Genomic DNA, 23,214 nt, shown 5'->3' with positions numbered 1-23,214 from the left:
CCTTATGTTTGTACATGACCTTCTGAGTGGTTTATTTTCACTGCTGTGCAGTATTCCACTTACACTTGTCAAATATATTCATGATTCTCCTGTGCATGGACAGGAAAGTTATTTCCAACTTTTCAGTATTATAAATAGGACTGTTGTGAGCATTCTTGCATGGGTCCTATGCAAATGTGCAAGAGTTTCTTCAGGTCTCATATGCAGGTGTGGAATCAGAAGAGTGAGGGTGTATATATATCTTCACTCCTGACAGATGTGACCAAAAGGCTTTCCAAGGTGTTTGCTGCTGCTGCTGCTGCTGAGTCGCTTCAGTCGTGTCCGACTCTGTGTGACCCCATAGACGGCAGCCCACCAGGCTCCCCCATCCCTGGGATTCTCCAGGCAAGAACACTGGAGTGGGTTGCCATTTCCTTCTCCAATGCATGAAAGTGAAAAGTGAAAGTGAAGTCGCTTAGTCGTGTCCAACTCCTAGCAACCGCATGGACTACAGCCCACGAGGCTCCTCCATCCCTGGGATTTTCCAGGCAAGAGTACTGGAGTGGGTTGTCATTGCCTTCTCCTTCTAAGGTGTTTAGGTCAACCTAAATTGCCCCAGCAGCATCTGAGCTGTCCCCCACCTCCGTATCCACTCTGAAACATATATGGTTCAACTTTTATTGTTTAAGTTTCACCAGTCCAAAACAACATAGACTCTCCTTATTGTTTGAATTAGTATTTTCCTGATTACTGAGGTTAAGACATTTTATTCATGTAGAAGTCCAAAGTGTAAAGCTAAACTAGGTGGAGTTGTTCTCTTTGGAGGTGGGGTAATGGCTCATATTTAAGACAGCTAAGCTGTTGCATTTACTATTCTAGTACCTGTGGATACTTGTGTTTTTAAATATTGAGCATAATTTTAAGCAAATGAGTATGCATTAAATGTTTTTTTGTAGCATATTGGCTGGTATTTTGACTTTTTCTTAATTGACTGATTTTGGCATTATCTGTGACATATCCTTCCCATCCCTTTACATAACTTAGTTGGGAGTTGACTTTAATAGCAGGTATGCATCCATGAAGCTGAGGGAGAGAAGACATCTGAGTCCTGAAGGCAAGGATTCTTGGTTCACCAGGCATGCTTCTGATTTAGTACCTTTGCTCTGACTGTCCCCTTTGCCTGGAATCCTCCTCACCCACAAAAGCATGTGACTCCTTCCCTCCCCACTATCAGATTGTCATCGGATCTTGCCTTTTCAGTGAAGACTTATTTCCCTGACTTTGCAATGTATAGTATGTTCCAAACCATCAGACACTCCTGTATCCCTCATGGTTCCACCGTGTATTTCCTGCTTGCTGGATAACTTTCTTTGTGAGTTACTTATTATTATTTGCTTTGACTGTTATTCTTTCTTTGTCTTTCGCCTACCACCTGTAGAATGTAACTTCAGCAAGGGCAGGCATTTGATCTGTATTGTTCTGGTACCCAGAAGGGTGTCTGGCACATAGTAGGCACTTCATATAGATTTATGGAGTAATGGGATGGAGTAAGCAAAGAAAAGAGAGCAGAAAAGAGCATTTCTGAGAGACAGCACATGTGCTAGGATCTGAAGATGACTAGAAATGAGATGGAGAGCTGCAGCCTAAGTGTGACTGTGATTATGAATGGCTGCCCACCCAGGCTCCAGGTGCTGGAGGCAGATACAAGAGACCTAAGTAAAAGCCACAATCAGCGGTTTGAACTTGATCTTCAAGGCAGTAGGGAGCCTTTACGTGACTTTTATCAAGGGAGTAACACAATCCTATTTGCATTTTAGAAGAACGTGACTCTGACACCAACAAGGAGAAATCATAGATGGGGTTAAGGATCGGATTGGAGGCAGGTGGACCATCTAGGGGGAGTCACAGTGATCTTGGTGAGGGAAGATGATGCCTCATCAGGTAGCAGCAGGGAGCTGAAGAGACGTGAACAGTCTCAGAAGATACATCTCTACTGTCCTCTCCTCTGATCCCCAAAATCAGTGGAATATGAGTAAGTCTATGCATCTGGACCTCACTAAGCCAGGAGGCCATGCTTCTACTCAGCATGCTCTTAAGTAATCAAACTGGAAAGTCTTCCAAAATGTTCCACCCACATCTTCAACTTTCCTCTTGGTGAAAGAAATCTGGAGCACGGCTGCCTTTATTTGAGCGAGCAGTGAATAATGGAGCAGCACGCTGATTGAACTCGAAGTTTTTGGAAGGAAGGTAGCATTCCACATCCAAGCTCCCCTGGTCTCCAGATCTTTTGTGCAAGTAAATTAGTTTCATTTGTCTCAGGGCACCTTTTTCCAGGCCAACTTCTTCCAGCTTGCCTGCAAATGTTTCTCAGTGGTGTGTTTGAGGCTTGGCTGTGTCTCCTTGTCTGGAACAAATCTTTTATTACGAGGAAATAGCTGGAAGATGATTCTGGACTCTTGGACTCTGTTCCCCTCTCAGCTGTTGACTGGGTATTTGATACCTTGGTAATTTTCAGCTTAACCTGTCCTCTCTCCTGCCTGCTTCTCATTACTAAGCATTTCACGCTGGAAGCTGAATTTCATACCTACCAGCTCAGCAGTCTTGAGCGAGACAATTAAGATTAACACCTGTTTCTGTAAGACTCTCCCAAGATGTCATGAGGCCCCATGCGTTGTTTTCTTTGCTTACCTCCTGGGTTTGCATGATTTTCCTTTGGTCCGGTGGTCATGCCTTCCACTTCAGCTAAAACCCTCCAGATGATAGGAGTATCATGTTGCTCGTTTCACATGGGAAAGCCACTGTCCACCCTCGTCTTGTTCAAATTGCATTCAAATCTAATTTCCATGGCCCATGTGAGTGTGAGCACCACAGCCCTGTGTCAGCTGTCAGAGTTTAGCAATACCATTTCCAAACATGGGCCAGTAGGCAGCCAGCAGGCACTAGACAGCTGAATGCTGGCGGAAAAAAGCCTCAGACACCTATAGCAGTCCAAACAGTGACTCATCCTGCTATTGCCAGGATAAATATGGGAATAAAGGGTATTTTTCTCTAAGCAGGAAGAATTGTCAAAATGCTTATCACTTTATAAAGTATAACAGATTGTGCCTGTTCATGTTTTGAAATGTTCTAACCCTCCACTAGCTTTTATTTTTCTTTGATGAGTTTAATAATGGCTTTCACCTATTTTTCTTCTTTCTAGGAGGCCTGGAGAACTCAGGAGTTTCCAAGCTGTGTTGCCGCCTGAGCTCTGGATCCACTTGGCGGTAGTGGCCTGTGGCAATCGGCTGGAGGAGACGCTTGTCATGCTCAAATCTGCTGTGCTCTTTAGCCACAGGAAGATGCAATTTCACATCTTCACCGAGGAATCTCTGAAGCCTGAGTTTGATAAGCAGGTGATTGTGCAGAAATGGCCCAGTATTTACTGAGTGTAGACAGAGTGCACTGTGGGACATGCATATCCTGTTTCCTAATGTATTTTACTGAATACTCAGCTGTGTGCACACGAACACTTGACTCTGAGCCTTAAAGTTGTCATCTATAATATAGGGATAATTACACCCCCTTAGAGAGAGATGGGGAGGATTAAATGAGGATCAAATGAGATGATGCACTTGAAGCACTTGACCCAGAGCTCCACCCCTCCTGGTGTTACTGACACTGTTCTCAGTGGGAGTCACGTAGCGTTATTTTTATCTGTGTGTATATATATTTATTGAATGACAAATATATGTGCTCGTCAAAATAAATTCAAACAGGGTGTTATAAATGTAAAAGGTAGAAGTCCTTGCTACCCTTGTTCCCCACACAAGAAACTATCAGAGTCAACACTTTTGAGTAATTCTTCCGTATTTTTTTCACATCCAGGTGTGTGTATGTGTATTTATGTATCTGAGAGATTGAGTATGTATATGTGTATACATGTATGTGTGTGTACTCTTCCTGTATTGAGGAACAAGTAACTGTTTCCTCCCAGTACAGGAGCGCTTTGGAAATACCTATTTTCTCTGGGCTTGTCGCATGTGTGACTATAAACCAAGCTTTGTTTTCCTGGCGAGGCTTCTCTTGCAGTGAGTTGTTGAGTGCTGGCAGAGAGAACAGCTGTTTTGTTTTGTATCTACCAACTTGTGTCACCAGGGCTACATCCTGCCATCTGGGTAGCCACACTGATGAGAAAGGCCAAAGCAGAATGTTGAGTAACTAAAGACTAATAACTGAAAGCTAGAGAATGTATTATGATTTCTAAAGAAAAAAAAAAAAAATCACTTTGACATCCTCTCCTAGAGAAGCCAGGGAAGAAACTGCCTTGGAACTTGAAACTGATTGGCAAATACCTTGAGAAAGATCTGCATCAGGGGAAGGGGCAAGCAAAAACATTGAAACACATGTAGGAAGCTTCTCTGAAGCTGTGGTATAACGGGAATTATAATTAATAATAATAATAGTAATCAGGATTTCAAAAATAGAATAGCCTTTATCAAGGGCTTATGATTTATGATTTACTATTATTTAATCCTCATAGCAATCCTTTGAAAAAGTTAATAACCATATCCGTAGTTTACTAACTAATAAAATATCCGTATTTTACTAACTGAGATCATTGAGGCTTAGTGAGTCTCAGTGATTAACTCATCTGATGTCAGTTCAAGGTTTCTGACCCAAATATCCATAAACTTAACTCGACTAGTTCTCAAACTAGTAGACAGAAAACTCAGATTCAAAACTCAGCTCCACTATTCACCTGCTACCTGATCTTGGGCAAGTCTTGGGGGCTTTTTTTGGGCTTCACTAGTCCATTCTAAAGGAGATCAGTCCTGGGTGTTCTTTGGAAGGAATGATGCTAAAGCTGAAACTCCAGTACTTTGGCCACCTCATGAGAAGACTTGACTCATTGGAAAAGACTCTGATGCTGGGAGGGATTGGGGGCAGGAGGAGAAGGGGACGACAGAGGATGACATGGCTGGATGGCATCACTGACTCGATGGACGTGAGTCTGAGTGAACTCCGGGAGTTGGTGATGGCAGGGAGGCCTGGCATGCTGCAATTCACAGGGTCACAAAGAGTCAGACACGACTGAGCGACTGATCTGAACTTCCCCCTCTGCAACTTGGGACCAGTAGGAGTGATAAAAAGAGATGCTTATCTGTACCCAAGACAGGCTAGGTCAGGCTGCGCCAACAACTTCCGGAAAGCTCAGAGACTTTCCACATGCCTGCTACATGTCTCAGAGAGCCTCTCCACACGGCCCTCTCAGCCTGGGACCAGAGTTAACAGAGACCATTCTTGCATGTAGCTGGCACCTGTTGGAACATTTGGCCTCTGCAGTTCTTGAGATGCCACTAAAGGAAAGACAGGGACTATCAGATCCCCACGGTGCCTTTCACTCCCTCCGCTTGACACTGACATTTCTGTTCCTATTTAACTGTCCAGCAGCAGCCGGTCACAAGACCCACCCAACTCCAAAGGGGCTGAGAAGTATGCTCTGTGCAGGAATGGAGCAAAAGTGGCTATGGGCCAACACTAGTCGGGTCACGTACAGTATCCATTGAACAAGTGTTTATTGAGTACCTACTACATGCTAGAAGTTGGGGCATGAGAATGGAACAGAACAGAATGCAGACTTAAATTTTAAAAAGAGAAGGAAGATGTATATATATAATTACAGATGTGTAACAGGTTGTGTTTTCTGAAGGGCCCCCCTGATCCTGCCTCCTACTGTTCACACCTGTATGTATTTTCCTCCTGTACTGTCCCAGGGCTGGCCTGCATGACCAGTAGCATAGGGAAGAAGTGACGCTATGTCACTTCTGAGATTAGATCTAAAAAGGCAGTGCACCTTCCATCCTGGTTGTGCTCTTTCTCTCTTGGAGGCCAGCTTTTGTATCAGAGCAGCCCTTGCAGGAGACCATGCATTAAGGCATGAAGACTTCTTGCTGACATTCATGCACATGAACTTGGAGACAGGACTTCTAACCCCATCCAGCCTTCAGATGACTCACCCTCAGGAGGGCTCCTCATCCAGAGCAACCCAGCTCACAGATTCCTGACCTTAAGAAATAATGTGAGATAATGAATGTTTGTGGTTTTAAGCTACTAAGTTTTAGGGTCATTTGTTATAAGGCAAGAGGTGATACAGATATATCTACATACATAATATGTGTGTGCATGGATGCTCGGTAGCCCACCAGGCTCCTCTGTCCATGGAATTTTCCAGGCAAGAATACTGGAGTGGGTTGTCATTTCCTTTTCCAGGGATCTTCCCAACCCAGGGATTGGACCTGCGTCTCTTGCATCTCATGCACTGGCAGGCAGATGGTTTAGCACTGTGCTACCTGGGAAACGAAAGTCAGAGACGACTGAGTGACTGAGCACGAGCACATAATATGTACGTGTACATAACGTAGAGTATGCCAGATGTCCTGCTATGTGACATCTGAGGCTGGGTCAGAAAAAGGATACAGCTTCTGCCTGGCTATCTCTTGGGATGCCTGGCCCTGGAACCTCGCCACCATGCAGTGAGAAAGTCCAAATTCACCTATAGGAAGAAGCCCACACAGAGAGAAGTCAGGTCCCCAGCTGGTAACCAACCTCCACCACCAGACATGTGAGAACAAGCCGTTAGATGATTCCAGCCCCCAGCCTCAGTAGTAGTTGAGGCCCCAGACATTGTGAAGCAAAGTCAAGCCGTCCCGTCTGTGCCTTGTCTGATTTTTTTGATCCTTGGAATCTATGAGCATAATAAATGGTTGTTTTGTACTACTAAGTTTTGGAGTAATTTGTTCTGAGTCATAGTACCTGCTGCTGCTGCTGCTAAGTCGCTTCAGTTGTGTCCGACTCTGTGCGACCCCAGAGATGGCAGCCCACAAGGCTCCCCCGTCCCTGGGATTCTCCAGGCAAGATCAGTGGAGTGGGTTGCCATTTCCTTTTCCAATGCATGAAAGTGAAGTCACTCAGATGTGTCCGACTCCTAGTGACCTCATGAACTGCAACCTACCATGCTCCTCTGTCTATGGGATTTTCCAGGCAAGAGTACTGGAGTGGGGTGCCATTGCCTTCTCCTGGGACGTTATAAATTAGGCACTATTGTATGGGAAAATTTTGTAGCTACTTGTGCAGTTGTGTTATGTTTTGCCTTGCTCAGATGACTTTATCCCTTTGATGGCTTATTTCCTCAGGTCTTTGTTACATCAGTGAAGCCCAGTTGCAAAGGAAATTATAATAGGGTGTTAAAAATCACAGCAGGACATATGGCCCCTTTTTTTTCCATGCTGAGATTATGGTGCCAGTTTAGATGTAAAACATTGGCTTTTTCATAAGTCACAGAATGTGTCTCAGCTTCAATTTCTTCATTTGTATCAAACAAAAATCTATCATAGATCCACAGAAGGGACAAATGATTCTTGCTTTGCTTGTTGTGGAGTATAAGTGTGAGGCCATATCAGATTCTACAGATTCCTTGAAATGTTTCTGTCTGGTGGGTACTGTATTAGCCCTAAAACTGTAGATCAGCAGCAGTTGGTTTCTGCCCAGCTATGTGAGATGCTGGTGTGGAGGGGCAGGTTATCGCATCCTTCTCAGGGTTGTCAGTTAGTTTCAACACTGAGGCATCGTGGGAATATCCAGAGTGTCTTGTGATAACTTTCTGGGAGGCTCAGGAACACATACCCCAGCGTCAAAACAAAACAAAATGCTAATTGCCATCATGATCCCTCTGGAAACTGCATTGTGGGCAAGTGCTGTTTTATTGAACTAGTTTTTTTTGTTTTTTTTTTTTAAGCTGTTTAAGAACTAGAGTTTTTTTAAGCTGTAGATATTGGTGTTTATCATCTACATTGTTGATATTGAATATTTGAAAGTTTCATTTATTTTTGTCACCTCATAATATAAAAGTTGAAAATGTCAGCTGGTTGGTTTCTTAACCTCTTCAGGCAGTTCACAATCAAATATGCAATTTACCTTTGCCCCAGACTCAGAACCAGAAAATAGAAGGACACAGAAGTGGGGACAGCCCCCAGCCCATTCTGGTGGGGTGCATGAGACATTGCCATTCTGTAATGGTAGACGTAGAGCATCATGCAGTTGTCAAAACCCATAAAATTGGGTGATACAAAGAATGAGTCCTCATGTAGACTATGGGCTTTACTTGATAATGTATTGATACTGGGATACTGGGTCATCACTTGTAACAAATGTGCCACATTTGTGCAAGATGTTAATGATGAGGAAACTATGAGAGGGGGAAGGGAAGGAAAGAGGATATATGGGAACTCTGTGTACTTCCTGGTCAATTTTTCTGTAAACATAAAGCTGCTCTGAAAAATAAAGTCTATTGATTAAAATAATTTTATTATAAGATTAATATAAGCAGAAAAAGTAATATACACTCCCTATAAAAGTTTTAAAGAATACAGAAATATAAACATAGAAAATGACACCCCCACTTCCATAGGTACCCACTTTTAACAGTTCGGTGCATGTCTGTTCAGATTTTTCTCTACATGTAAAATACACGCATGTATTTTCCCCTGTGTGATGGAACCATATTATAAATTTCTTTTTGAACTTTGCTTTTTCTAAAACCTAACTATATATTGTAACTATTTTTTCATAATGGCACATATGCCTGCGTGCTAAGTCATTTCAGTTGTGTCCAACTCTTTGCGACCCCATGGACTGTATGTAGCCTGCCAGGCTACTCTGTCCATGGGATTCTCCAGGCAAGAATACTGCAGTGGGTTGCCACGTCCTCCTCCAGGGAATCTTCCCAATCCAGGGATCAAACCCACGTCTGTTGCATCTCCTGCATTGGCAGGCGAGTTCTTTACCACTGGTGCCACCTGTACTTACCCTTTACAATATCCACTGTGTAGTTCCATCATAATGCATTTTCCCAGTTCCTTATTATTGAGTATTTAATTTGTTCCCAAGGGGATTTTTTTGTTTTGTTTTTTTTATTTTTTTCTAAAAACTATATTTTGGTGCAAGTCCTTGGACCTCTATCTTGGGGTTTGTTATTACCACTTTCTAAATTGCCCTCTTGGAAGTTTTTTCATAATTTACCCTTCCGGCGTTTAGGTGCGAGTTTCCCATCATTCTTGCCAACTCTGGATGCTGTTTTTTAAAATCTTGACAATGGTCTATTCGGTGAGCACAAGTTACGGTGATAAAGTTAAACTTTCTATGCATGCTACCTGAATAATTTATACGTTGCTACTTAGAAGTTTTAGGTGTTTTTCATATTTCTGGGGTCTAATCACCCTCCCCTTACCTGCTGTCTTTTTCAGCTCCGACAGTGGCCTGATTCATATACAAAGAAGTTTGAGCACAGAATCTACCCCATCACATTTTCGGCTGGAAACCCTCAGGAATGGAAGAAATTATTCAAACCCTGTGCTGCCCAGAGACTCTTTCTTCCGGTAGGAACACCTGCTTTTAATAAGATGCTGCTTGGGAGAGAATTGCATTTGGAAACATCATGGAATTAACTAGCGTTTGTTTAGAAACATTTTAATTACAGTGGTTACAGCGGAAAATATGTTCCTCTTAGATTTTGTAGTTGATGCTCTTAATGATCAGGGTGTTCAGAGAAGGTCCCTGTGGTTGAGAAATTGTCTTTCTCAAAGATTGAGGGACTGAGAATATCCAGAGCATTCTTGATTATGAGTCTTTGTGACTATGGATCCACATTTACTAGCTCTGTGGACCTCACTAAATCTCTAAACTTCTCTAAGCCTCACTTTGCTCCATAAGCTTGGCACATAGTTGCTGCTCAATAAATGTAATTTTAGATTTTCATTATTTCTCTTAGAATAAGAACTACTACCGGATGTCACTCTGTTGCTGTTGTTGCTTTGGTCACTAAGTCATGTCTGACTCTTGCGACCGCATGAACTGTAGCTGCCAGGCTCCTCTGTTCATGGGATTTTCCAGGCAAGAATACTGGAGTGGGTTGCCATTTCCTTCTCCAGAGTATCTTCCTGACTCGGGGGTTGAACCCACATCTCTGAGATTGGCAGGCAAATTCTTTACCACTGAGCCACCAGGGAAGCCCAGCTGAAACTTTGCTAGGGAATAATTCAGAGAAGGTCCAGAGTTCCAGTTCACCTTTTCCATCTGGAGTGTTCAAGTTGAAAGTCTTTGTTTCCTTTAAAAAAAATCCTAAGTCGCGCGCGAGCGCAGCGGTGGGAGGCGGCGACGAGCCGGTGAGTGCGGGCAGCGGGTGACCTGGTGGCCTCGGGCGGCCGTCAGCCCAGCTTCGCCCTTGCCTCGGCTTCTCCTCGGTCTTCTGTGAGACTCTGCTCTGCCCGGGCCCCGAGGGCTGCCCGCCCCGCACCCCTTCGGCCTGAAAAAAAAAAAAAAAAAAATTCCTAAATAGAAAAGCACCAAAGATATACCAAAACTGACAATATCACTGAATAAAATGGCAGCTTTGACTTGTGAATTGCAGCCTTGACATTTGTGAAGGTCATGCTTTCAGTAAACATTTATTGAGTGCTCATTAGGTGCTAAGCTCTGGCTTAGTGACGGTGATATGGCAGTGAACAAGACATCTGTGGTCTTTTTATTTTTTTTAAATTTTTATTGAAGTATGGTTGATTTACAATGTTGTGTTACTTTCTGCTGGACAGCGAAGTGAGTCGGTTATAGCTAACATATATCCAGTCTTTTTTAGATTCTTTTCCCATACAGGTCATTATGGAGTATTTAGTAGAGCTCCCTGTGCTGTACAGCAAATCCTTAATAATTATTTATTGGTCTTGCCCCCTTGGAGTTTGAGTCTAGCATGGAGATGAACAAGAACTTAGAAATGTGATCCATGCTGAGATGGAGAACAGAGTCTCATGTAACATAGGGTTACACTTTGATCTGGGGGATATCTAGATGGTTCTTTGATCTGGGGGATATCTAGACAGTTCTGTTGAGGAATGGCTTTTATGCTGAAATGTGGAAGAGGGAGTAGTAGCAGGCGGTGGTCACTGGGTGCCTAGAGTCTGAGAAGTAATGAGAGAAAAAGGTTCCAGGTAAATGGAATAGTAGGTATACGGGCCCTACTACAAAAGTAGGAAGGCACATGTTTGAGAAGATAGAAGATTCCAGTAACTGAAAACAGAGTGTGGTGGAATAGAAGGGGTTGACAGGGTCTGGAGCTTGCAGACTCTATAAGCCGTGTTGGAATGTCCGATCTTTGTGTTCAGGACAGTGAGACGCCACTGAACAATTCTTAGCTTGGAAGTGAGATGATCTGACTTGGGTCTTGAAGAGGATTCAGGGATTTCCCTGGTGGTTCAGTGGCTAAGACTTCATGCTCCGATGCAGGGGACTGGGTTCAATCCCTGGTCAGGGAACTAGATTCCACATGCCACAACTAAGATCTGGCACAGCCAAATAAATAAATACATACTTAGAGGGAAAAAAAAGGATTCGCTTGTTCATTACAGTATGGATAGTAGAATTGCTGAGACCGATTAATACTGACTTCAGCTATGGCAGTTGGTCGCCTTAGAGATGGATACAGACCATGCCTCCATCCCTATGAGTAGCTGGCTGTGACAGCTGAAGTGGGGGTGATCAAGATTTCACCAAGGTTTCTGATCTGAAAAGCTTTTAAAGTTGATCTGTTTGAAATTGCCAGTATTCAGCTATTTATAACCTACAAAAAACGCTGTTTCTTTTAGTTCAACCTATACAGTGTATGTGTGTGTATGTGTGAGCTCAGTTGTGTCCAACTCTCTGCGACTCCATGGATTGAAGCCTGCTGGACTCCTCTGTCCATGCAATTTTCCAGGCAAGAATACTGGAGTGGGTTGCCATTTCCTTCTCCAGAGGATCTTCCCGACCCAAGGATCAAACACACATCTCTTGTGTCTCCTGCATTGGCAGCAGACTCTTCACCACTTGGTCACTTGGGAGTGTATAATAGTAGTGCTATTTAGAGATGGAAAAGGGGACTTGCCTGGCGATCCAGTGGTGAAGACTCTGTGCTTCCACCATAGGGGGCGGGGGTTCAGTCCCTGGTTGGGAACCTAAGAGTCCATACGCTACATGGTGGGGCCAAAAAAAAAACAAAAAATGTAAAAACAAAACTTAGAGATGGAAAAGGCTATAAAGAAATACCATTATTTGTAAGAGAGAAGATTAGTTTAATTGGGATCATATTTTGATTTTGAGGTACCTTGGAAACACCCACACAAGGAGGCCTTACCATCTGTTGGTCTGAAACCCCAAATGGCAAATGGCATTTCTAGCGTTTCCTACTCAGAACCCGTGAAAAAGAAATACAAGCTGGATGTACTATTGGTGGAGATTTGCTGCACAAGTTCACTGACTACTAAATGACCTGTCTTTCACGTGGTACAGCCTTTAGTACAGGTTGAAATGGGATTCACTTTATGAAACAAAGTAAGAAGTGGCTCAGATGGTAAAGAATCCACCCACAGTGTAGGAGACCCAGATTTGATCCCTGGGTGTGGAAGATCCCCTGGAGAAGGGAATGGCAACCCATTCTTGTATTCTTGCCTGGAGAATCCCATGGACAGAGGAGCCTGGAGGGTTACAGTCCAGGGGTCTCAAAAAGTCAGAGACAACTGAGCGACTAACACTTTCACTTCAAGAAGCAACTACCCTAAATCAGAACTAAAATCTGTGGGTTGGTGTTATGAAAACTATTTGAGAAGACAAGAAAAAAATCTCAAGCTTCTGCTTAACTGTTTTAGGGGAAAAATATTAGAAATCCCAAGTAATTATTGGAAAATTGTCTCCCCAACGTACCAAAAAAATATAACAACCCAGTAGAAGACATTTGAATTTTCCCTGACCTTGAATTGTGACTTTACTGCCACTACTAAAAAAACAAACCTACCACACGATGGTTTTCATTCATTCCCCGCTGAACAAGTCTATTCCATTTTGAATGACAAATGAGTGCTGGAATTCCTTATCTGCTTTTGATAATGGAAACTAGCCCTTCTTAAAAATAATAGAGATTGTGGTTGACAGAACAGTTACTTTCCCTGAGTTGTATATCATAACAGAAGATTATAAACATGGCTTTTCTGGACATCAGTGAGATATATTGATCTTCATGGTAATTTGAAATAAAGTCTGGGTGATGTTTTCCTTGGAATTTGTCTCTATAAAACCAAATCAAGGGTGCTGCTCAGTCAGTGCAGAGGAGATGGAGATTCTAAAGTGCAAACATTCTGGCCCTGGTCAGTCAAATACTGAGAAGCAGTCTTACCTTTTTTCTGAGGGGGTGTCGTCTGTAGATGAAACCTTTTCTCAGGTAAGTGAAAGTGAAAGTAGCTCAGTTGTGTCCGACTTTTTGCAACCCTATGGACTCTACAGTCCATGGAATTCTCCAGGCCAGAATACTGGAGTCGGTAGTTTTTCCCTTCTCCAGGGGATCTTCCCAACCCAGGGATCAAACCCAGTTCTCCCACATTGCAGAAGGCTTCTTTACCAACTGAGGCACAAGGGAAGCCCGAGAGTACTGGAATGGGTAGCCTATCCCTTCTCCAGGGGATCTTTCCAATCCAGGAATTGAACCAGGGTGTCCTGCATTACAGGAGAATTCTTTACCAAATGAGCTATCAGGGAAGCCCTTTTCTCAGGTAAGATTTTACTAATCAGAGCATGAACCTTTGCAAGTCAAACCTATTAGAGTCTCAAGAACAATCACTGGAATTCAGATCCCACCAATTCAAGATTTATGAAGTCCTAAATCAATCAATGGTCATTAACTTTTCTGTTTCTGTGAGCAGTGGATCTAAGGATCATTATCAGTGCAAGCTAACAGGTGACTTGATGAAGCTCCCTAGGCTGCATGAAGCTCAAAGTATTTAAAACAATATGCCAACCACAGATAAGTCAAATCTCTCCTTTCAAATTGATCCTGGAGGACTGTTCCCTTTTTGCTTAGTAAAAGCCAAAAAAAGCCTTTACTTTTGTAAGAACAACTGTTTTGTGAATTCACATCACCTTTTCTTTATTTAATAGGAATTAGTGAGATTTTATACTGAATCTCCACATTTTGTTACACAACGTGCCTGTTTGATTATAAAGACCTATCTCCTCAATAATGTTCCTCTCTGCAGATCCTGGGCTTCCCAGGTAGCACTAATAGTAAGAACCTGCCTGCCAATGCAGGAGACCTGAGACTCAGTTTCAGTCCCTGTTAGTTATCTAGGCTCCTCTGTTCATGGAATTCTCCAGGCAAGAATACTGGGCTGGGTTGCTATTTATTTCTCCAGGGGATCTTCCCAACCCAGGAATGGAACCGGGGTCTGCCACATTGCAGGCGGATTCTTTACCAGCTAAGCTACCAGGGAAGCCCATAAACTCTCACTAATTCCTATTAAAGAAAGAAAAGGTGATGTGAATTCACAAAACATAAATATGTCCTGAGAATTTTTTAACTGTATTTCCAACGAACTTCTCCCATTCTTTAATATTTCAAAGTAATACCATGCCAAATAAAAATCTTAATTACCTAGATTTTCTATGTAACATCAAGAGCAACAACATATAACCTTCCCTTTTTGCACTTATAGTTTGTTAAAGAGGTCTTTATCTGGTTCCAGTATTTGGAAAACTTAATGCCCACTAGGAGAATGTTCTAATGCGTCTGCCATATGTTGAGGGAAAAGAGAGGTTTACTTGGCTTATTAGAACCTTGTTTTATTATAACTTTTTATAATTAAGGTAAGGTTTTTGTATTATCAATAATATGTTTCAAAATTAGCAATTAACATTGAGACTTTCTTGGAAAGAACCTTTTGTATTTCAACAAACATTGACAGGCAAATAGGAATATATTAAAAAGCCTTATTAAGAGGAACATCAGTTCGCATCATCATAAATGATGTCTGTATATTTCATCAAGCCCTAAGAGGCCTTATATGATCAGGATGAAGTTAACTACCTAAAAGATTGCATGAAAATGACCCTAGACACCAATTTTGTTCAACAAGTTTTCCACATTTACTCACACATTATTAAACATTTGACATTTAGGATATTAGTTACAACTCTTGGTTACCTGTGAGAGAAACTCAATTTCAGCTATGAATAGCTAAGCAGAGAAAGTGAAAGAGGAGAATTAAAAAATTGGCTTAAAACTCCAGGACATGGAAGCAACCTAGATGTCCATCAGCAGACGAATGGATAAGAAAGCTGTGATACATATACACAATGGAATATTAATCAGCCATTAAAAACAATATATTTGAATCAGTTCTAATGAGGTAGATGAAACTGGAGCCTATTATACAGAGTGAAGTAAGCCAGAAAGAAAAACACCATACAGTATACTAATGCATATATATGGAATTCAGAAAGATGGTAACAATAACCCTGAATGCAAGACAGCAAAAGAGACACAGATGTATAGAACAGTCTTTTGGACTCTGTGGGAGAGGGTGAGGGTGGGATGATTTGGGAGAATGGCATTGAAACATGTAAATTATCACATGTGAAAAGAATCGCCAGTCCAGGTTTGATGCATGATACAGGGTGCTCGGGGCTGGTGCACTGGGATGACCCAGAGGGATGGGATGGGGAGGGAGGTGGGAGGGGGTTCGGGATGGGGAACACATGTACACCCATGGCGGATTCATGTCAACGTATGGCAAAACCAATACAATATTGAAAAGTAAAATAAATAAACTGGAAAAAGAAAAAAAAGTTGGCTTAAAACTCAACATTCAAAAAACTAAGATCATGGCATCTGGTCCCATAACTTCATGGCAAATAGATGGGAAAACAATGGAAACAGTGACAGACTTTATTTTCTTGGGCTTCAAAATCACTGCAGATGGTGCCTGCAGCCATAAAATTAAAAGGTGTTTGCTCCTTGAAAGAAAATCTATGATGAACCTAGACAGCATATTAAAAAGCAGAGATATTACTTTGCCAGCAAAGGTCCGTCTAGTCAGTTCAGTTCAGTTCAGTCGCTCAATCGTGTCTGACTCTTTGCGACCCCATGAACCACAGCACGCCAGGCCTCCCTATCCATCACCAACTCCCGGAGTTTACCCAAACTCATGTCCATTGAGTCGGTGATGCCATCCAGCCATCTCATCCTCTGTCATCCCCTTCTCCTCCTGCCCTCAATCTTTCCCAGGGTCTTTTCCAATGAGTCAGCACTTCCCATCAGGTGGCCAAAGTATTGGAGTTTCAGCTTCAACATCAGTCCTACCAATGAACACCCAGGACTGATCTCCTTTAGGATGGACTGGTTGGATCTCCTTGCAGTCCAAGGGACCCTCAAGAGTCTTCTCCAACACCACAGTTCAAAAGTATCATTCTTTGGGGCCCAGCTTTCTTTATAGTCCAACACTCACATCCAAACATGACTACTGGAAACACCATAGCCTTCACTAGACGGACCTTTGTTGGTTAAGTAATGTCTCTCCTTTTTAATATGCTGTCTAGGTTGGTCATAACTTTCCTTCCAAATTTTCAGTTCAGTTCAGTCGCTCAGTCGTGTCCGACTCTTTGCGACCCCATGAATCGCAGCACACCAGGCCTCCCTGTCCATCACCAATTCCCGGAGTTCACCCAGACTCACGTCCATCGAGTCGGTAATGCCACCAGCCATCTCATCCTCTTCATCCCCTTCTCCTCCTGCCCCCAGTCCCTCCCAGCATCAGAGTCTTTTCCAATGAGTCAACTCTTCACATGAGGTGGCCAAAGTACTGGAGTTTCAGCTTTAGCATCATTTCTTCCAAAGAAATCCCAGGGCTGATCTCCTTCAGAATGGACTGGTTGGATCTCCTTGCAGTCCAAGGGACTCTCAAGAGCCTTCTCCAACACCACAGTTCAAAGGCATCAATTCTTCGGTGCTCAGCCTTCTTCACAGTCCAACTCTCACATCCATACATGACCACAGGAAAAACCACAGCCTTGACTAGATGAACCTTTGTTGGCAAAGAAATGTCTCTGCTTTTGAATATGCTGTCTAGGTTGGTCATAACTTTCCTTCCAAGGAGTAAGCGTCTTTTAATTTCATGGCTGCAATCACCATCTGCAGTGATTTTGGAGCCCCCCAAAATAAAGTCTGACACTGTTTCCACTGTTTCCCCATCTATTTCCCATGAAGTGATGGGACCAGATGCCATGATCTTCGTTTTCTGAATGTTGAGCTTTAAGCCAACTTTTTCACTCTCCTCTTTCACTTTCATCAAGAGCCTTTTTAGTTCTTCTTAACTTTCTGCCATAATGGTGGTATCATCTGCATATCTGAGGTTATTGATATTTCTCCCGGCAGTCTTGATTCCAGCCTGTGCTTTTTCCAGCCCAGTGTTTCTCATGATGTACTCTGCATATAAGTTAAATAAGCAGGGTGACAATATACAGCCTTGACGTACTCCTTTTCCTATTTGGAACCAGTCTGTTGTTCCATGTCCAGTTCTAACTGTTCTTCCTGACCTGCATACAGGTTTTTCAAGAGGCAGGTCAGGTGTTCTGGTATTCCCGCCTCTTCAGAATTTTCCACAGTTTATTGTGATCCACACAATTAAAGGCTTTGCCATAGTCAATAAAGCAGATAGATGTTTTTCTGGAATGCTCTTGCTTTTTCCATGATCCAGCGGATGTTGGCAATTTGATCTCTGGTTCTTCTGCCTTTTCTAAAACCAGCTTGAACATCTGGAAGTTCATGGTTCTCATATTGCTGAAGCCTGGCTTGGAGAATTTTGAGCATTACTTTACTGGCGTGTGAGATGAGTGCAATTGTACGGTAGTTTGAGCATTCTTTGGCATTGCCTTTCTTTGCCGTCTAGTCAAGGCTATGGTTTCTCCAGTAGTTATGTATGGAAGTGAGAGTTGGACTATAAAGAAAGCTGAGTGCCGAAGAATTGATGCTTTTGAACTGTGGTGTTGGAGAAGACTCTTGAGAGTCCCTTGGACTGCAAGGAGATCCAACCAGTCCATCCTAAAGGAAATCAATCCTGACTGTTTATTGGAGGGACCCATGCTGAAGCTGAAACTGCAATACTTTGGCCACCTGATGCGAAGAACTGACTCATTTGAAACGACCCTGATCCTGGGAAAGATTGAAGGCAGGAGGAGAAGGGGACGACAGAGGACCAGATGGTTGGACGGCATCACGAACTCAATGGTCATGAGTTTGAGTAAACTGGGAGTTGGTGATGGACAGGGGAGCCTCGTATGCTGTAGTCCACGGGGTTGCAAAGAGTCAGACATGACTGAGTGACTGAACTGAACTGAAGCAGAAAAGGCAGTTTATTCACTTATCTGACTGTGGAGTCCAGATCAGAGGACTGATCTCAAGCACAACTAGATCCAAAGGCTGCTATAATGTTACCAGGACTCTGTCTCTCGTAGTCCTTTGCTAGGCTCACATCGTGAGAATGATGATTGATTGAAGCAGCCTGAGAATTATGTTCTAGAAGCTTAGCTGCTGCAGTGGAAAAAAAGCCTGGCAGCCTGACATCTGAAATGTCAGCAGGAGAGTTCTGGAAACTGCTCCCCAGTGAAACAAGCATCAGTCAGTTCAGTCGCTCAGTCATGTCCAACTCTTTGCGACCCCATGAATCGCAGCACGCCAGGCCTCCCAGTCCATCACCAACTCCCGGAGTTCACCCAGACTCACGTCCATCGAGTCAGTGATGCCATCCAGCCATCTCATCCTCTGTCATCCCCTTCTCCTCCTGCCCCCAATCCCTCCCAGCATCAGAGTCTTTTCCAATGAGTCAACTCTTCACATGAGGTGGCCAAAGTACTGGAGTTTCAGCTTTAGCATCATTCCTTCCAAAGAAATCCCAGGGCTGATCTCCTTCAGAATGGACTGGTTGGATGTCCAAACATAACTGATTATATATATATATACACATATATAAAGACTTTTTATGTGGACCATTTTTAAAAAATTTGTTGCAATATTGCTTCTTTTGTTTGTGTTCTGGTTTTCTGACCCTGGGGCCTGTGAGACCTTCCCTTCATTGGAAGGCAAAGTCTTAAGCATTAGACCTGAGGGGAGTCCCAGAACATTATTTTTAAAACAACTATCTAGAATCTTTGGAAACTGTCCTAATGGCCTAAGCAAATGAAAAAACAGATTTCTTACTCAAGGAAATCTACTAAAACTTAATAAGAAAGAGTGAGAATTTGTGCGAATTGAGCCATGACCCAGTCCTTCCCTCTCCCCTTCTAGCTCAGCATGGTGGAAACCCAACTCAGTTCAGTCAAGAACATAGGAATCCTTTCCTCCACAGCTCCCAGTTGAGGGATATGGTATTTTCTTGGGTGCACGGGGTGGGGAGGTCATCAGCATTTCTCATCTCTACCAGCAGTGTCTTACAGAAGCTTAAATTCCAGGCAAAAATGGCCAAGGTTTCAGAGGCCCCCTTCCTTAAGAGAAAGCTTCATGAGAGCAAGAAGCTAAATAAACTATAGGCCAGTTAGTTTACAAGGGAGAACCAGGGGAAAAAATATAAAAAGTGCCCTTCTGGTCAGAACAAAGTTCAAAGATCAGCTTCTAAAACTGTCCCCTCAGATGTGCCTGAATTTAATGGATCATCCTGCAGAGCAACTCATGCTCAGGCCATTGTCAAAAATAGAAGAGCAATCAGCTGCAATTAGTGAAGGCTAACAGCTGTGTCATCGATAAAGCAAGAGAGTTCCAGAAAAACATCTATTTCTGCTTTATTGACTATGCCAAAGCCTTTCACTGTGTGGATCACAATAAACTGTGGAAAATTCTGAAAGAGGTGGGAATACCAGACCACCTGACCTGCCTCTTGAGAAACCTGTATGCAGGTCAGGAAGAACAGTTAGAACTGGACATGGAACAACAGACTGGTTCCAAATATATTGTCACCCTGCTTATTTAACTTATATGCAGACTACATCATGAGAAACACTGGGCTGGAAAAAGCACAGGCTGGAATCAAGATTGCCGGGAGAAATATCAATAACCTCAGATATGCAGATGATACCACCATTATGGCAGAAAGTTAAGAAGAACTAAAAAGGCTCTTGATGAAAGTGAAAGAGGAGAGTGAAAAAGTTGGCTTAAAGCTCAACATTCAGAAGACTAAGATCGTAGATGGCATCTGGTCCCATCACTTCATGGGAAATAGATGGGGAAACAGTGGAAACAGTGTCAGACTTTATTTTGGGGGGCTCCAAAATCACTGCAGATGGTGATTGCAGCCATGAAATTAAAAGACGCTTACTCCTTGGAAGGAAAGTTATGACCAACCTAGACAGCATATTGAAAAGCAGAGAGATTACTTTGCCAACAAAGGTTCATCTAGTCAAGGCTATTGTTTTTCCAGTGGTCATGTATGGATGTGAAGAAAGCTGAGCAACAAAGAATTGATGCTTTTGAACTGTGGTGTTGGAGAAGGCTCTTGAGAGTCCCTTGGACTGCAAGGAGATCCAACCACTCCATCCTAAAGGAGACCAGTCCTGGGTGTTCATTGGAAGGACTGATGCTGACGCTGAAACTCCAGTACTTTGGCCACCTCATGCGAAGAGCTGACTCACTGGAAAAGACCCTGATGCTGGGAGGTATTGAGGGCAGGAGGAGAAGGGGATGACAGAGGATGAGATGACTGGATGGCATCACCGACTCAATGGACATGAGTTTGGGTAAACTCCGGGAGTTGGTGATGGACAGGGAGGCCTGGTGTGCTGCAATTCATGGGGTCACTGAGCGACTGAACTGCACTGAACAGTGGGTATAATTCCAACAGTGGTGAACAACTTATGAGAAAGATTAGAGGAATAGTTAATCAAAAAGAGCCCTGAGAAAAACCACTGTCATCCTGGGTGACCGTGGGTACGTACAGGCTGCATCCTCTGAGGAAAAACGTTATAGATTTCACACACAAGATGAAGTGGACTGCACTGAAATAGTCCAGTTAAGATACCAAACAAATAAACAATATCAACAAGCCCTGCACTTTTTGGGGTGAGGTGTAGCATGGGCAGGGGAGAGTTATCCAAAGTTGCTAAAGCATCCTAAAATGTATTATCATGCTAAAATATATTAACATGCTAAAAATATCATCTAAATTTTTTTCAACAAAATAATATAAGGCAGGCAAATAAACAAGAAAGTGTGACTCATTCACAGGAAAAAAATGCAGGCAACAGAAACTGACTGGTGAGAAGACCCAGCTGTCAGATTTAGTAGAAAAAGACTTCAGAGAAGCCATTATAAATGTATTCAAGATACAAAAGGAACCTGTGCTTAAAAAAGTAAAATATGATATGATGATGTTTTGTAAAATTGAGACTGTCAATAAAGAAATTTAATTTTTTTAAAAGAGCCACCTAAAAGTTCTAGAGTTGACAAGTTGAAAATAACTGAAGTGAAAAAATCAGCTATTGATTTGAACTTAAAGTAGAAAGAATCAGTAAACTTGAAAATAATCAAATATTAAGGTTGTACAACCTGAATAACAGGCAAAAATAACAAATAAAATTGAGCAGAGACTTGGAGATGTGAAGTACCATTGGAGCCACCAGGACATGTATGATGGGAGCATCAGAAGGAAAGGAGAGAGAGAAAAGAATAGAAAAAAGTTTTGAAAAAATAATGGTTGTAAACTTGTAAATTTGATGAAAATCTATTTACACATGGAAAATCAACTCCAAGTAAGATAAACTCAAAGAGATCCGCACACAAATCATGGTAAAAACCCTGAAAGACAAAAACAAAGTCTTATGAGCTGCAAAAGAAAAATAGTTGTCACATGTAAGGCAACTCCAATAAGATTAATAGCTGACTTCTCATTAGAAATTGTGGGGACTTCTCTGGTACTGCATCTGAGCCACCAGGGAAGCCCCAAGTGTACTGGAATGGGTAGCCTATCCCTCCTGCAGGAGATCTTCCCAACCCAGAAATCAAACCCAGGTCTCCAGCATTGCAGGGCGATTCTTTACCAGCTGAATTACCATCAATTCTTGGCTTGGGAAGATCCCCTGGAGAAGGGGATACCCACTCCAGTATTCTCGGGCTTCCCTGGTGGCTCAAACGATGAAGAATCGCCCTGCAATGCAGGAGACCTGGGTTTGATCACTGGTTTGGGAAGATTCCCTGGAGAAGGGTATGGCATCCCACTCCAGTATTCTTGCCTGGAGAATCCCTCAGACAGAGGGGCCTGGGGGGCTACAGCCCAAAGGGTCGCACAAAATCAGAAACAACTGAAATGACTTAGCACTCACGCACTGGGAACCAAGATTCCACATGCCTCATGGTGCGGCCATAAAGGGAAAAAACAAAATCTGTGGATACCCTGAGACCATGAGATAACATTATTTGAAGTGCCAAAAGATGGGGAGAACTGTCAACCAAAAACTTTATATCCCGCAAAATAGTTTTTAAGTTGAAGGTGAAATAAAGTCATTCCCAGATAAACAAAATCTGAGATAATTCATTTACAGCAGAACCGCAAGAATAAAGGAAGTTCTTCAGTCTGAAAGCAAATGACTCCAGACAGTGATTAAAAAATCGTGTTAAAAAAAGAGTATAACAAAGGCATTAATGCAAAAGAAAATATAAATGAGTATTTCTTACCTTTTATTCTCGTGATTGATTTTAAAAATGATTGTGTAAAACATTATGTTTATATTTTGGATTTGTACTGTTAAAATATATTAAATAATAATAGCACAAAGTTAGATGAAAAATTATATGGAATAAAAAAATGACAGCAGATAGTAACTTGATTCCACAGGAACAAATGAAAAAAATTAAAAATGGCATATGAAAAAGTTAATATAACAAACACCATAAATATATACTTGTTCTTCTTCTTCTCTCAGCTTCTTTAAAACATGTAAAATTATATGGAGTAGCAATTATACTGTTGGGCTTATAACAGTATTGATGTAATATGTATAACAATGATGTTATAAAATGAAGAAGAGGAAATAGAGTTATATATGACTGACATTTGTGTATCTCACTGGAATGTAGTGTAAATCTGAGGTGTATTCTGATAAGACATATATGATAATCTCTAGAGCAACCACCAAGGAAACATCTCAAAAAGCATGGTGAAAAGAAATGTATTAAAATGCTGCATTAAAAAATACTCAGTGCAAAAGAAAACAGTAAGACTAGAATAATAAAAAAGACATGATACATATTGAAAACAAAAATAGGAGACATAAATTCAGCTCTGTCTATAATCACATTAAATAAAAATGGGTAGAAGTCCAATCAAAAGATAGAAATTGCCAGAGATAGATGATAAAGAATAC

The 23,214-nt window shown here is 42.2% G+C and overlaps 1 protein-coding gene across 1 annotated transcript in view; it reads left to right on the top strand.

Annotated features, from left to right (window-relative positions):
• Window positions 1-23,214, top strand: part of GXYLT2 (glucoside xylosyltransferase 2) — an 85,118-nt gene that overhangs the window by 20,154 nt on the left and 41,750 nt on the right. The window contains exons 2-3 of the mRNA XM_070359055.1: window positions 3,179-3,371; window positions 9,261-9,392. Of these exons, the coding sequence (XP_070215156.1) occupies window positions 3,179-3,371; window positions 9,261-9,392 (325 nt within the window). The remainder of the gene's footprint in view (window positions 1-3,178; window positions 3,372-9,260; window positions 9,393-23,214) is intronic.

Source organism: Bos mutus, chromosome 22 (assembly GCF_027580195.1).
Source record: "Bos mutus isolate GX-2022 chromosome 22, NWIPB_WYAK_1.1, whole genome shotgun sequence".
Taxonomy (NCBI): Eukaryota; Metazoa; Chordata; class Mammalia; order Artiodactyla; family Bovidae; genus Bos; species Bos mutus.
Note: the sequence above shows the minus strand (reverse complement) of the source record. Positions and strands in the feature narration are given on the sequence as shown.